At 50.7% G+C, this 14,795-nt stretch overlaps 2 protein-coding genes across 2 annotated transcripts in view; one reads left to right on the top strand and one right to left on the bottom strand.

Annotated features, from left to right (window-relative positions):
* The window catches only part of DPEP1 (dipeptidase 1), a 237,257-nt gene that overhangs the window by 176,810 nt on the left and 45,652 nt on the right, over window positions 1–14,795 (bottom strand). The window lies entirely within an intron of this gene.
* The window catches only part of ANKRD11 (ankyrin repeat domain containing 11), a 155,222-nt gene that overhangs the window by 107,217 nt on the left and 33,210 nt on the right, over window positions 1–14,795 (top strand). The window contains 1 exon segment of the mRNA XM_069868647.1: window positions 7,378–7,522. Within this exon segment, the coding sequence (XP_069724748.1) occupies window positions 7,436–7,522 (87 nt within the window). The 5' untranslated portion in view covers window positions 7,378–7,435.

Consider the following 14,795-nt stretch of genomic DNA (forward strand, 5'->3'; position numbering starts at 1 on the left):
TTAAAGTTAGCGTCACCGATCCTCTGTAGGTGCCTAGTGTTGCTTTGCCTAAGTCCTTAGTATCTACTTAATTAGGGGAATACTCCTTTCCCTATATGCAGCAGCAGTGGGAATGTCCACGTGGAGTTCATCACCATAAAGAGTGCAAGAAGTCCAGCAGATGATTGTGTTGGTGGGTATGGTTACAGCTCTTCCCTGGCTGAAACTTGTGCAAAACAGAGAGGAGATGGGTCAAGTGCGGAACCCACCCTCTCTGGCAGGTTTTGATCTGAGATGGTGGTCCTGAGCCATCCCACAATTGCACCGAGAGGACAACGGTGTCGTAATCGGCTCCTCCACTCTGACTAATGGTGGTGGGGCAGGGCTGTACGCGCTCCAGCCTTCCTGTAACATGCCGGCCGCTCCAAAGGTTTCTTCATCGCAGCTGATCCCGCTCCCAGACCGCAGCTCGGAGAACTGACTGAAACAACAGTTTTGTAACCTTGGCCAGAAACCAGATAATCAGCGGCATCCAGAAATGTAACAACATCAAGAGGCAGCTGCGTACAGATAATTGAGAGAAGGATTTGTGGGAAAAACAGCTCCCAGAGAAACCACATGGGCAGAGTGGTTGCTCGTGGTTGCAGGGTACTGTCAGGGCTCGCTTTTATTTCAGTGTTCCTGTATCCCAGGAACGGCCCCAGCTGGGGTGTTCTGAACCGCAGGGTGGGCAGAAATTTCCAGGTATAATTTTGTTCACTGCACTGAGTGCAACAGGAAAACTTAGAGCTGTCATGATTTGAGACCATTGCCCGGTCGTCAGATGCAGGGCAGGAAACGGCACTTGCAGTTTATGTTTAGGGGTTGTGGTTTGAGTTTAACCCGTTAGCAGGGAGGGTTTCGTGTAGCAAGTCATTGCTGGAGAACCGTTGAGGAGTTGGACTTCCACTGTGCCGAGTACGGCTTTGAGCATCGTCTTCTCTGTGGTCCTTGAAGCTGTGGGTGCACGTCCACGTGCATGAAACGTTCAGCCGAGGCTGAGCTTCTCTGTCGCCTTATTTCCTGCAGGTCCTACCAAACACTGGGAAGAGGCATCTGTTTCACAAATGATCAAAACACTCATAGCTGCCTTAATTTGTGTTACTGAGTCTGCTTGATTGGTGTGTGTTTGAGAAAACACGCCAGCCTTGCCTGAGCCCCATGCAAATCCATCCAGCTGCGGGCAGTTACAGGGAAGCTCTGTGGGAGACGGCGGAATAAATATTTGTGAAAGGTGGAAGAAAGGCTGATTGTTGTGGGAACCAGGTACAGATTTTTGAGAACAGGCAGAAGCCATGCAAAGGGTTGAAGAAAAAATGTTTTATTTGTAAACTCCTGATAAAGAGTGACATTCCCCTTTCAAAAGCCAGGAATAAAAAGATAGCGAGTTCCCCAGGGAAAAGGAAGATGATGTTGAGTTGAAGGTGAAGGGATGGCGGAACTGTGAAGCTGGGGTAGCCCCAGATGCGACACCAAGCAAGCGAGCTTTCCAGCTGGCTGCGTCCAGAGCAGGGAAGAGCAGAAATCTCTGGATTTCCCTTGTTTAGGTAATGGCTGTAAGAATTCGCACCTTGTGCCACAATATCTTATTAATAGCTAATCTTTGTGATTGCCCATTGTAGGCTGCTGAATGAAACACACCTGTGTTTGCACTCCTGGCTTGCAGGCCTCCTGCTTCTCTTGGAAAAGATGGACTTTACTCTTCCGGAGCGGAGCTGGAGCACAAAGAACAATTGTTCTCCGTTCCCCAAAGCACACGTCCCGACCGTGCATGTGGGCAGCGTTCAGTACTAGTGATGAGTTGCGCAAGCCTGATAGGTAGAGGGAAGCTGGTGAAGAACTTTGGGGTAAAGCAGCAGTGAAGAGGGAGCACACGGGCAGTGCTGGGTTGATGGTGTGATGGTGCCTTTGTTGAACCTGCAGCTTGTTAGTGCTGTGCACTGTGATTTTAGTGCAGACCCAGCTGGTACCACCACACTGTGGAGCTTAGAGTCGCCTTTGCTGGGATGACAGAGTTTGGTGAAGGTATCAGCAGGGGTTGGAGAAGGGTGCAGCTCAACGTGTTGAAAGACCCCAACTTCAGTTTTTCTCCCTTGCTTTCCAGTGCTGTGATTGAGAGATCAGAGATTGGATGTGATCTACAAGAGTTGTTATTTTAAAGCAATTTTCAAAGATTTTTATGGGACAGGATCCTCAAAAGGAGGCTGAGGTTTTAAAATTTTCATGTTTTCAAGGGGGCTTGTTCATATTCCAACCTTTTCAGACCAAACAAATGTGCTGGATTTGTGCAAATAGCATCTGCGCCTCTAATTGCCATCCTCACATCTGAGTTTTTTGTAATGGGTAAGAGCCTGCAGCCAGCTTTCTTCTTATTGTCTGGCATTTAAAGAAGCCTGCACAATCTTTTTTGCTCCAAGCTGGCAGGGTATGGGCAGGCTCCAATGCGCAGATCTTGGGCATGAGCTCACTTGTTGGGGCTTCAGATAGAGATGGCAGGAGCCTGGCTGGTCTGCACGCAGCAGGGCGAGAGAGGCTGTGTGGAAGAGTTGGAGGGATGGGATGGGCAGTCTGTGGTGTGGGCAGAGCCAGGAAATGCTGTCTCTCTGCCTTGGATATAAAACTGAAAGTGTTTGAGGACTTCAGTTTGCGTTTTCTCTTGTCACTGATGTGGCTGTGGCTCACTGTGCCCATCAAGGCAGGAAGCGAGGGGTAGGGATGGGGCTTTAAACGTGCAGCGGCTCTGTTGGGTTTTATTAATGAGGAATCTCTTGTCAGGCATGGTGTTGGTGTTGGCTGGCTGGGGCTCTGACAGTGTATGTCTGAGCCCATCCCAATTTGTCCATTACCGTCGCTGGTTAATGGGTGCCACTGGTCCCACGCTGCTCCCAGACGGCTGGATGGGGCTGAGCATGGAGCCAGCAGTGCTCTGCTCCTCCTCCTCCTGCAGCTGGGAGGGACAGACAACCCCCCCTTTTTCCTTCCTGTCCCTTTTGGGACTATTGCCTTTTGAGGTCCTCCCCAGAAACATTTGGTCTCAGTGTGTGGCTTTGGCTTGGCGTGTCCTGGGCGAAGTCAAAACTATTTTCAACTGGTTCCTCGCCCCAGCGAGAAAGAGGAAAGGATGATGTGTGTGTGTGTGTGGTGTGCACGATGGGGCTGGCTTTGCAGATCCCCAACATTCACAGCCTGCCTCATCTGAAAAGGTGCTCTAGGTGCCGTGGGGGCCCTGCTCTGCACCCTGCCTCATGGGGAGGCAGTGGCCAGGAGGAGAAAAAGGCTGCAAGGCTGCCCTTCTCCCCTCCGCCCAGTGGGACCAGACTGGGTGTTGCGTCTGCTTTTCCAGCTTTCTCCCTGCAGGCAAAGTCCTGTGTGCCATCCTCTGGCAGCTGGGACCACCGCCGCCTTCCCTGCTGGCACCTGGAGCTGCTGGCTGGACCCAGCCATCCCGTACCGGCTGGAGCTGCTGTGGCCAGGCTGGCTGAGTACCAGGGTAGACTCCCCCTCTCCAGAGCTGCTTTCCCAAGGGAGAGGTGTGGGACTCGCCAGCCGGGCCGAGGGGCTGAAGACGCGCGCAGCCGGGGCTGGCGGCCAGCCAGAGGTGTACAGCTCCTTTGTTTTCCTGGAGAAGTGCGAGGGATTATATTCTGTTGAGCTCACTTGGTCTCCCACTTCTCATTGTGTGGCAGACATGTAATCATCTAGTTCAAGGAGCTTAGTTAATTGTTTACAAACTAGGAAGGGTGAGGATTGTCTCCTGGTAGGGAGGTGAGGTTGAGAGGGGGAAGTCGCGGAAAGGGGGTGGTTTGTCCAGCTCCCAGATTAGGAGGGACTGAAGCCACATTGAGATTCTGCAGACCTGGATTTGCGACTTTGAAATGCTCCGCCGTCGCTCCCACGAGCTGGGGATAGATAGCTCTTCCAGACCAGGAATTTGTACCTCCCTTCTGACTCTTTATTAAACGCTTAAAAATGAAACGAAGACTGCGAGCATTGTTGGTAATTGTTGTGCAAATGTAATACTCCCTCCAAGCTGTTCAACAGGCCAGTGCTCTGTTTACACGGAGAGGCAGCCAGCTTTCCAAGTGTAATGAGTCAGCGAGATGAACAGAAGGGGGGCAGAATTAATCTGGCATCCGTCTGGCCTTTTCTCAGTTAAACAGGTTTTCGAAGCTCCACGTCAATAGGTACCTACCCCGCTTACAGACAGCCACAAAGGCAGCGAGAGCGGGCACAATTTTTTTGAGAGTAGATTGATAGCATGCAGACCATGAAATGGTTTTAGCGAGGCGCTGGAACCGACATGTGTTTAATTTTTGGCTGTTCATGGTCGGGAGCAGAGGGTGCCCTGGTCCTAGCCACTCTGGTCGCTGTGCTCTGACTGGCAGCAGCAAAGCTGCTTGTTTTTAATATCCTTTGCAAAGTGCAGATAAATTCCCATTACCTGGTACATCGTCTGAATTTCCACTCTTTAGATTTACAGTGAATATTGAAGTGAGTCAGTTCGGTGTGTCCTTCACGCTGACCCAGGGCTCCTGTGAGCCCCTGCCTCCTCCCAGGCACACACGAGGCACTGACTCCTTTCTCCTCTACCTGCACCATAATGAGCACAGTAGGTGAAGCCGAGGGGAAGGAATGCTTAAACTGTACAGATTGGTAATGATGCTGAAAGACTGAGGCTGTAGATGGCTGAAGCTGGTCCTAGAGGTAGCGACTCCAGCACCTGGGACCCTGTTGGTATCCAGCATTGAGGGCTGCGGAGCGGTGCCTTCGGTGGAGAATCACCAGGACCAGGAGAGCCACCGTGCTGTGGAACGTGACATCTAGAGCCACTGAGATGATCCAAGGGCTGGAGCACCTCCCAGTTGGCTGAGAGAGTTGGGGTTGTTCAGCCTAGAGAAGAGGAGGCGCTGGGGAGACCTTAGAGCAGCTGCCAGTACTGAAAGGGGCTGCAGGAAAGCTGGTGAGGGGCTCTTGATCTCGGGGAGTGCAGGGATGGGAGAGGGAGAACGGTTTTCAGCTGAAAGAGGGGAGATTGAGGTGAGATCTTAGGGAGAAATGTTTTCCTGTGAGAGTGTTGAGTCCCTGGCCCTGGTTGCCCAGCAAAGTGTGGCTGCCCCATCCCTGGAGGTGTTCAAGGCCAGGTTAGATGGCGCTTTGAGCCCCTGATCCAGTGGGATGTGTCCCTGCTCATGGCAGGGAGTTGGAACTGGATGGGCTTTAAGGTCCCTTCCAACCCAAACCATTCTATGATCCACTGATCTTGCTGCTGAACCCCTGCCTGGGTGTATGGGAGCACTGAGGCCAGGGCTGCTCACTCTTGGCTGCAGGTTTTGCGAGCTCCAGACTCTCTGCGGTGCCGAGCGTGCCTGAGGACGGCTCAGCTGCCTTTTTAAGGTTCTGTTTTCAGTCAGCCTTTGCGGTGCTTGAACTTTGGCACTTGTGCTGGGCTGCAGGCCCTTCAAATGATGAAGAGCAGAAATTTGGAAAGTAGATCTCTGCAGTCATTCTCCCACTCTTAACAGAGTATTTTATCTCTTTATGGACATGCTGGGTTGGTATACTGAATTTTCTGCAATTCCCCTCCTGGTTTTGCTTCCCAGCTGCAGTGGTGAGGAGGACTCATCGGCCTGCTTGTGTCTTTACCAGTTCAGATCCTTTCCTGCTCTCACATCCAAAAGGAAAGGGCTGGTGGGCTCCTGGCTGGGAGTCCTAGAACTCAGCATTGCAGCTGTGGCTGCATCGAGCAGGGGGATGTGAAGAGACTCAGCACTTGAACCTTCCGTTCCTAGACGCGAGCAACTGTCCTCACGTAGTGCAGCAAAGGAGCTGGGACAAGGATTAGCTGCCTTGGAAAGCAGAGTTTCCTGCTGAAAATGCCAGTGTTGGGGTATCGTCTCCTGTCAGTGGCCAGTGCTCTGGTCTGGGAATTTGTGCTGCTGCAGGGCTGGGCTGGGGCTTGTGAATTGCTTTTTGAAAAAAAAACAACCAAAAACAAAACCAACAAACCCAACAACCCACAAATCAACCCGAAGGGCCCTGAAGTCTCTGAAGCGTAAATGAAACATGTAAATGATGAAGGGATTTCCAGGGAACTTCTAAAACACACGGCTGATGAAAGCACAGTGCTAGCATCTCCAGCTGTTAGCTCCCTGTCCTGCCCTGGTTGCTGTGGGGACCCGGCACCTGGCAGGACGGTGTGGGGCTCTCCTGGTGCTGCCTGGTTTGTGAGTCAAGGTCCACTCTGCTTCGTCCCCAGCCCCAAGCAAGCGGGAGTGTTTGGCTCCTCTCCTCTGTTTTCTTTCTCTCTGCCCGCCCACAGAATTCCCATCTTGTGATGGAGCGCTGCATGACTTTGTTCCTGGACAATTTCCTGCAATTGTAGCTCTGCAGAAACCCAGCTGCTATTATAAGAAGTTAATGGGTGCAATGTGTAGTGTTGTCAGGTGGCAATTAGCTGGGGAGAGAGTTTTCAAATGGTGCCTGTTCAGTGTAAGTACAACGAGACCTTTGCTGCAGGGATTGATGTGGGTCACTTCTCGGAGATATACTGTTGCACAGATGCTTTTTAGCCTCTGGTCTCAGGAGAGGAGATATTTTTGTCCACCTAAAAAGGCCTCTCCTGCTTCAGCTTCAGCCAGTATTTCTGTTCTCCATTGCAGCTCATGCTTCGCTGTATTTCAGATGTCAGTTGTCTTTTCAGCCCTGTAACCAAGCAACACATGGCAGGAGCAGGGAGCGCTTTGTTGTTCTCCAAATTGTCTTACCTAGGCCAAGGCACGGCAGCAGCTCCGGTGCCGGGTGAGGAGCCCGTGGCAAACCACTGTGGGAACGCTGTGCCCCCTTGGCGCTTTCTCGTCTCTTCTCATAACGGTGACACATTCAAAAAGTGTATTTTATAAGTAGGTTTTATAATTGAGTGATGTGTGTGTTGTGCTGGTCCTGCGAGTTCAGTGTGATGAACTGAAGGAGCGGTCCATCCCCATGGCCCTGCACTCTGAATGGAGCTGTAGCTGCGAGAAACTTTCCGAAGGCTTGGAGTGATGCTGTAGATGAAGAATGGGAAGGATATTGCTCTCTGTTTGGGCAGGTTCTGTTTTAGACTGCCCCTTGCACACAAAACAAGCTGTGTTTGCAGCGGCAGGTCCCAGCTTGCTTCCCGTGTGGAAGGTGGCAGAAGCCAGCAGCGGTTTTGCCCACTCTGGTATGTGGTGCACGGCGTTTGGAGGTGCTCTGCCATCCTGGTGTTATGGTTGAAGAGTTTGGTGGGGATTTATTCCCATGGGAAGCGTCTTGCCTTTTACCTGCCGGTGGAAGGATCCTTTGGAGATGTCTAACTTTTCTTTTCCTCTCTCTAAACAGACGGTTGATGATGAGGCGATGGCAGCATAAATGAAGATCAAGTAAGGAAGGCAGAACGATGCCCAAGGGTGGGTGTTCTAAAACACCACAGCCAGAAGATTTCTCTCTCAGCAACGACATGGTGGAGAAACAAACAGGGAAAAAGGTAGTGTGTTTGGTTCACTTTCCTTCCTCGAGGGATGCTGCCTCTTGTGCATGATGTCTCCGAGCCGTGTCAGAGTTTCATGTGAAGGGAAATTGCAGTGGGCTGATATCACTGGAATCAAAGCTGTGTGTTGGCTCTCTGCCAGCTGATGGGGTCCGCTTGATTTCTCGATGGCTGCAAGACTTCCCGGGAAGCACTGCGGACACGTAGACCCAACTCAGCGAGCAACAGCGGGTGCTTTGAAAGATTCTCTTCTGCAAGTACTGTGCATTTCTCAGGCTTTCTGCAGCTGAGCTGTGGAAGGAGCAAGTAATGCAGTGATCTCGCAAGTGTGTGCTGTGCGAGGGAGGAGTTTCTCCTCCTACTCCTCTGACTGTAAGTGCCGTGTCTGTGTCAGACTCAGCTGGTCTTGCTTCACCCAGCAGCCTGGGCTCTGAGCGTGGCCTGAGCAGGACTCAGCGTGTGAGCTGCTCTGCTGAAGTTACTGCTGTGGTGGTTTTATTTGAAGTGTGTAGGTTCTGACTGGACTTAAGGTGAGGTTACTGAGATGAAATCCGAGTTTAAAGATAAATAAGTTCATGCTTCTCTCCTTCATTTCCAGATTTCTTGTTTTGCTCCAGACTTAAGCTCTGCCTCCTCTCATTCAGCTTTTTTCATCCTTCTCAGTATCCATAGTTCCCAGGAAACAGTTGTGCAGAAAGCTGTGTGCACATGTTATCTTAAAATAAAAATGAAAACTTACATCTGCTGTATTCTGCTATGGAAACAAGAATCATAGAATCGTATAATTGTTTGGGTTGGAAGGGACCTTAAAGATCATCCAGTTCCAACAAATCATCCACTTCCCTTTCACCTCCTTGCTCCAGTTCCTCAGCATTTCCTCTGGAGTTTCTGCCAGGCCCCTGGAGCTGAAGCTGAGCTCTGCGAGCCCCAGCAATGCTGCTCTATTGCTCCCCCTGCAATCCCATTGTGCTGATGACAGTAACTCCTCTTATGATTGAGGTCATATATTGACAAAACAAGGAGAATGACAAATAACCAGTGGGGAAAAACCCAGGCACAAATTGGGTTATCGAGCACGCTGCTAGCACCCGCCCCGCTCCACTTTCTGTGTCTCCCTACACAGGGCCGGTTCAGGAGCCACAGCGAGAGTGGGAGCGAGCGTTGCTTCTGGGAGGGGGGGCAAAAACTAGGAGCAGGGCTGTTTGAGGTGAAAAAGCTGCCCCGTGGCATCAGGAAGATTCTAGCATTTACCCTGGCAAATGAGGCTGAGCCCAGCAGCGCAGGGTATGTAAATATGGGGTTTTGTCCCTGCTGCGTAAGGAGCTTAAAGTTGGCGCAGGTGCTCTGGGAGGGAGCAGATCAGTTATAATATGAATCAGCTCCCATTTTATTTCATCCACTTGCAGCAGCTTGAAGGCTGCTTGTTATTTACAGAGCAGGTTTGTTGAGTGGCGCTAGGGATGCCGGGAACTGGAGTTACATCCCGCTGGCTAAATAACTAGGACACAAATAATTTCATGCTTCTCATTCAGAGGCGTCGGCACGGACCTGCGGAGAGCAGTGTTGAGTAAGGATGGGCAAGAGCCTTTCTGTGCACTTAATTCCAGTCTTCTCAACAGAGAGGAAACTTGCAGGCTCTTGTCCTCGGGGGTCTGAGCTGAGATCCAGCGTGAGCGGCTGAAGGACATGGTGCAGCAAATCTCCCTGTTCCCAATTAACTCTGAAGCGAGAGCTGGAACAGTGACTAAGGGTAGAAGCACCCGGTTGTTAGACCTCCTTCCAGACACTGTTGTACCTGCCTGTCAGCAAGCTGCTGCTTTTAATTTATCTTGCCTTTGTCAACACTTTCAAAGGGCTGAGCCTGTGACTTGGCACGCGGAGGCTGGCTGGGGAAGGCAGAGGGCGGCTGCAGCAAGGTCTGAGCTGCGCCACACAGAGGGACCCGCGCCCACCGGGGCTGCCTGCCACGGCACACGGGGTGAAGCAGCCACTCCATGGCCACTGAAATGTTTCCCTCTTAATAGGAGCTTCATGGGAATGGTTGTTTGAATGTTAAACAGGCTTTCTGTCATTGGGCTCTGAAGTTGTAGAGCTGAAGGCAGGTAACGATGCAGGATGCTCAGCGCGGTGCTGATGTCGTGGTAGGCGGAGTGCTGCGGGAAACTTCTCTGCTTCAACACGTTACACTGGGCTCTCTGGGAGATTGCCCTTTCTGCAGAGGGCTTGTGCTTTGTGGAAGAGTGTGAGCCACTGCCCTTCAGTTGTAGAGTTAATTATAAGAGGGAATTCCTCCTTACTCGCCACTCCCTGCCTGTCCATGGGAAGGAGGCATTAACTAGTGAGATATTGCATGTGCTGCTGTAGCCGTGAGAGCAAAGCGGTTTAAAAGCTGTGTCTCTGTTGCTGTCCATGGCCAACAGCATTAGGTGCTTCATCTGCTTTGCTGCTGTTGAGTGAGGAGCTGTTTCTCCCAGGGTTAGCAGAGGCAGCAGGCGGCCAGTCGGGCCCTGGCAGCCTTATAAGGCTGCGCACAGCATGCCCGGGGCAGGAGCTCCTCCTGGTTGAGTTCAGTCTGAAGGGTTTTGTGAAAAATATGCTTGCCATATATGAATAATTCTCCTTTCTGGTGTGGATCCACAGATCCCCATGCCAGAAGCAGATTACTCATGACTTAGGCTGAGCAGAGCACCACAGAAAGAATTATATCCGTTGTCGAAACCATTTCCTGATGTGCCTGGAACTGTGTGCTGCGAGGTTACACTGTGTGCTCAGAGGCTGGGGCAGAGGATTTGTCTCTTTATGGGGAAACGTTCCCACTTGCACAGTCTGAATTGCATTTTTGCTGCAGTGGTTGAGCACCGAGCAGAACAGTGGTTGACCCTGGATTTTGGACTTGCTTCTCGGAGCTGGCAGAAGTTAACTGAACATGCTGGGCAGAGGTGGCGTTAGGGAAACAGCTGAAGGTGCTGCCTTCTCACCCTTTCTTGGGTGGCAGGAGTGGAGGTTTCTCAGTCAGGGAGCCTTGCTGTGGAGACACGGTACCTTGTTCATACCCATACTGGATCAAACTCACTTGGCTTCCACAGGAGTGAAAGGGGAATACTACACTTTTTACCCATAATCATTTTATGAATACCTTTCACTCCCGTTTCTTTATTTTTCTTGCCCTTCGAAAGTTTTTACTTTTTCTCCTCGCTCTTCTCCCTGTTCCAGAAAAGGGAGCATAGTCCTTATTTCTCAATCCTTCCTGAAATCTCTTTAACTGTTAGGGCTTTCCTCTGCCTTACGGACGAGTGCTGGCTCTGCCAGAACAGAGCCAGGGCATGACAGGAGCAGAAGCACTGGGTCACTTAGATACTGAAGATAGGTGGTCCGTGGTCATTGCAGGGTAGTGTTTCTTAACAAATTTCACTGCCCGAGGCACACAGGAATTGGGGTTTCAGTTCCAGTTGACTCCATACTTCAGATGTTTTATTGCAGCATTGGAAACGAGACAAATTCAGGGTTATCAGGCAGTGGAATGGACTGCCTAGGGAAGTGGTGGGGTTGCCATTCCTGGAGGTGTTTAAAGGACGGGCAGACGAGGTGCTTAGGGACATGGTTTAATAGTGGGCAGGTACGGTTGGACTCGATGATCTCAAAAGTCTTTTCCAACCAAACGATTCTGTGATTTCAGACTTATCTAAACTTCGTGTGTCTGTGTTGTACTCTGGTTCTGGAAAGGTTACAAGACACTTAGATTTAGGGGCATGCCAGTGTTTGGTTTCCGCCACATCCAGTGTGCTCTCTGGGTAAAACTCTGCCCATTCCTTTTTTGTAACACAGGCTGCGAGACCTTCTCCTGCCTCTTCTCTCCCCCCTGGCAGAGGGCTGTTCAGGAAATGACTGACTTGTGTCTGTGTTAGCGCAGGGAAACTCCGCTCTCTCGGTGGTTGCTTTGTGCAGCACGGGCTGTTTTGCCCAAGGCAGGAGTTTGGTCTTCCAGCTTGTCATGGGGCATCACCATGGGGCACGGCTGCTGAGTCCTTGCTCCTTCGGGGCTTCTCTCTTCCCAGCTTACCTGGTTTTGTTCGTTGCCGCTTACTTTATTTTTTTTTACTAGCGTTGCAACCTGGAATACTTTGAACTCATTTTGGAGAACAAAGGGCTTTGGGGATTTCCAGCGCTGGTAATGCAAGTCTCTGCGTAAGTGGCTGGGATGTGAGTCAGGCTGTGTCGGCGCTGAAGTGCTCTCACGGAGGCCGTGGTTCAGAGTGCGTGTGGGCACTGGGGGTACAGCCCCGCGTGCAGCCTGTGCGGACAGAGGGGAGAAGGAGGCTGCAGACGCACAGCCCATCAGGTAGAGCAAGCAAGAGACTGGCTCAGCTTCTCTTCTGGGAACACACGTTTCTTTCCATGGGCTTGTAAGTGTCTCTGCCTTGCAGAATTCTGCACCTGAAAGAACTACATGTTTGGTTTTGCTCTGAGAACCCAAATTAGAAAGTCAGCTGGCCTGGCTGGAGTTCTGCGTGAGGGTGAAAAGTGGCTTTTGTCTGAATATGTCATGATGACCTGAGCAGATCGGTATCAGGGGCTCTCTTGCTGATTAGAGATTCTTGTCGTAAAGAGAAGTCGGCACAGCCGCAGTTAAGCACTTGCAGTCCACACACTGCTTACTGCTTCTGATGCATCTTTTAACTGTAGCAAGTGTAACTGGAGGTGGGTTTAGTTATTCATATAGTAAGTCTTACTAATACCATAACGTGATGGTAGGGAGTTTTTCCTGCAGTCATGGTCTCTGTCTGCCCTTTGCCAAAGTAGCTTTTGTTAACACCTGCAAAGGGGAGCTTGTTTCTGTTGCTGAGCTCTTGGCAGTGCCCCATTCCCCAAACTCCCTCTCTTACTCACAGCAAGAGCTGACCCAGCCTCGGAGAGCCCCGGGCCTGTTTTGCACACAGATGTTCCCACGAGTTTCTCTGCAACATCGATGGATTTGGATTTGTTCCCTTTGTGAAACCTGATTCTTGTACCTTTTGGATGAGTCTGAGCTTACTTTAAACATGAGATGACCTAAAAATGAAAACAGCTTTTACTGGAGAAAAGGACTCCATTCTTCATTACAAGATTGGAAAGAATTAGGGAAGTAAGCTTAAAATAAGAAAATGAAAATGCATGTTATTTTCAGGAATATGACTCTCCAAGCTGCTTTAATTTCTCTGCGGTGGTTTCAGTGCAGCTGCTGCAGGCGTGCTCAGCAGGTTGCTGCTTTCCAGGGGGGAGCAAAGTTTGGATCTTTGTTGCTCCAATTAGTGTAAAAGGTTATCGTTGTGCTACAATACAAATTAATCCTCAAAGCAGTGCCAGGTCTGCTGCCACTTCCTTAGTTCCTTGGTATTTAATTTTGCTGAACTTACTGGCTTAGCAGCTCCCAGCGCTAAGGTGAATGCAAACGAAGCATTGCCCGAGCGTGCCCGACACTGGGATTCTCACAGTCATTTCCAGTTCCACGCTAGGCTCACTGTCTTGTCTGGGAAGGGGTTTTGCCTAATTCCTCTTTGTCTCTCCTCCAACACGGGGCTTTTAACAACATTGCAATAGCTTTGTAGCACAAGTCGCGTTTTGACTTGTCTGCACTTTTCCTCATTCCTGGATGTGCAGAGGGCCCGTATGGTGTTAATACAGCAGGCAATGGACCTGGCTCGCAGGCACTGCAGCCCCCATGCAGGTCCGGGTTTTCACTTCATAGCAGCAAAGTCCAAAGATTAAGGGGATTTTAGAGAAGGTTTGTGTTAAACAAGCTGTCACCAGTCGTCATTTGCTTTCAAGTGGGGTGCTGGAGTGGCGGTGCTGCCTGCCGGTGCCTGGAGCCGGATTGCCTGCGAGGCAGGGTGCAGCATAGGACAGGACCAGCTGAAATCTATCTTAAGGTAACAAACAATGAAAGAGTCGTATTTTTTGTGTCGAGCACAATTGACCTCTTGTTGGAGCTCGCAATGCGAAACCGGTGTCTGGAAGAAGTGCTGGGAGTGTAGGAAATCCCACTGTGGGGTGCCGGCGGCTCAGCCGCATCCTGGCCTGCTGCTGTGAGAGCAGGGAAAGAGTATCCTAGGACTGAAATACCTGGTGGAAAAGCCTGCTCTGAAGGGACTGTGCAAGGAAATGGCAGTAGAGACAGTGAGCACGGTGACTGATGCAGGGAAACTTAATTTCCGCAGCATCAGCTATGACTGATCCACGTTGGAGCCTTCTAGAAGTACCCCTCTTAGTAAGAGCTGCCACCTCTTGGTTCTGGCAAACCTGAGCTGTGGGTGTTAGGCGAGGGAGCTCCAAACACACCTGCAGGGAAGGAAGAGGAGCTGGGTTTCAGCAATGCTTTGTACCCAATCCCATGGCTCGCCAACACAGGAGCAACTGGGACACAATGCGTGTAGGTATGAGCAGTGGAGGAAGAACTTGTACATGATCTGCTCTGGTTTCATGCTCTTGTCCCAGGCCTTCACTTTTAAGGGTAAAAATTGTTGGGCTGATCATTGTTCTTAAGCACATTTGAAGTTTTTGAGGGGAACGCTGGGGCCACTTCTTTACAGCTGTTATATCCAGGGAAAACAGTGCTTTACCCTGCATTGGTGCAGCCTCTGGGATGCTTGGCACTGATGCTGGAGTAGTGAGTGGGGTTTGAGCGTAGCTTTGCTGTTAAACTGGGGAGGGAAAAGACGGATCAACCTACCTGCTAGAACCACAGTTCTACATCAGTGGTCCCTGGCACTGCTTATGCTTCTCAGCTGGTCAGGCCAGTGGCTGCCAAGAGAAGCAGCATCATTTGTCACTGCAAACTGCTTTTATTCATGTCAGAAAAAATAAAACAAAAGCTTTTAAATCCAGAGTGTTTAAATGAAATGCTGGAGTGTTTATTTTGGCGGTTGTGACTTTGTCCCATCACTCCGCTGACTCCTGCGCTGAGGAGGGGCTCTTGGCGGCTGCTCTTGAGCCCGGCTGCTCTGACTGTGAAGTTCTGCGCACTCACAGCTGAATGTGCCTTGGCCACCGGAGCCCTTGTCAGAGAGGTTTGTTTAGCTTGCTTTTTGAAAAAAGGGATTCCCCAACCCTTTTTTTTTAAGTCTTTGTTGGGGCACGGCTGAGAGGGGCTGAATATCGGGGCGTGCAGCCACAGAGCTGTCACGCTGCTTACCACAAAAGGGGACGTGCGAGCAGAACCCATTGGTCCAAGTGAACGGTTTCTCTTTAATCTGTGGGTGAAGTCTGGTTGCCAAACAGAAACTCGGAAAGAGGA

Source organism: Phaenicophaeus curvirostris, chromosome 14 (genome assembly GCF_032191515.1).
Source record: "Phaenicophaeus curvirostris isolate KB17595 chromosome 14, BPBGC_Pcur_1.0, whole genome shotgun sequence".
Lineage (NCBI taxonomy): Eukaryota > Metazoa > Chordata > Aves > Cuculiformes > Cuculidae > Phaenicophaeus > Phaenicophaeus curvirostris.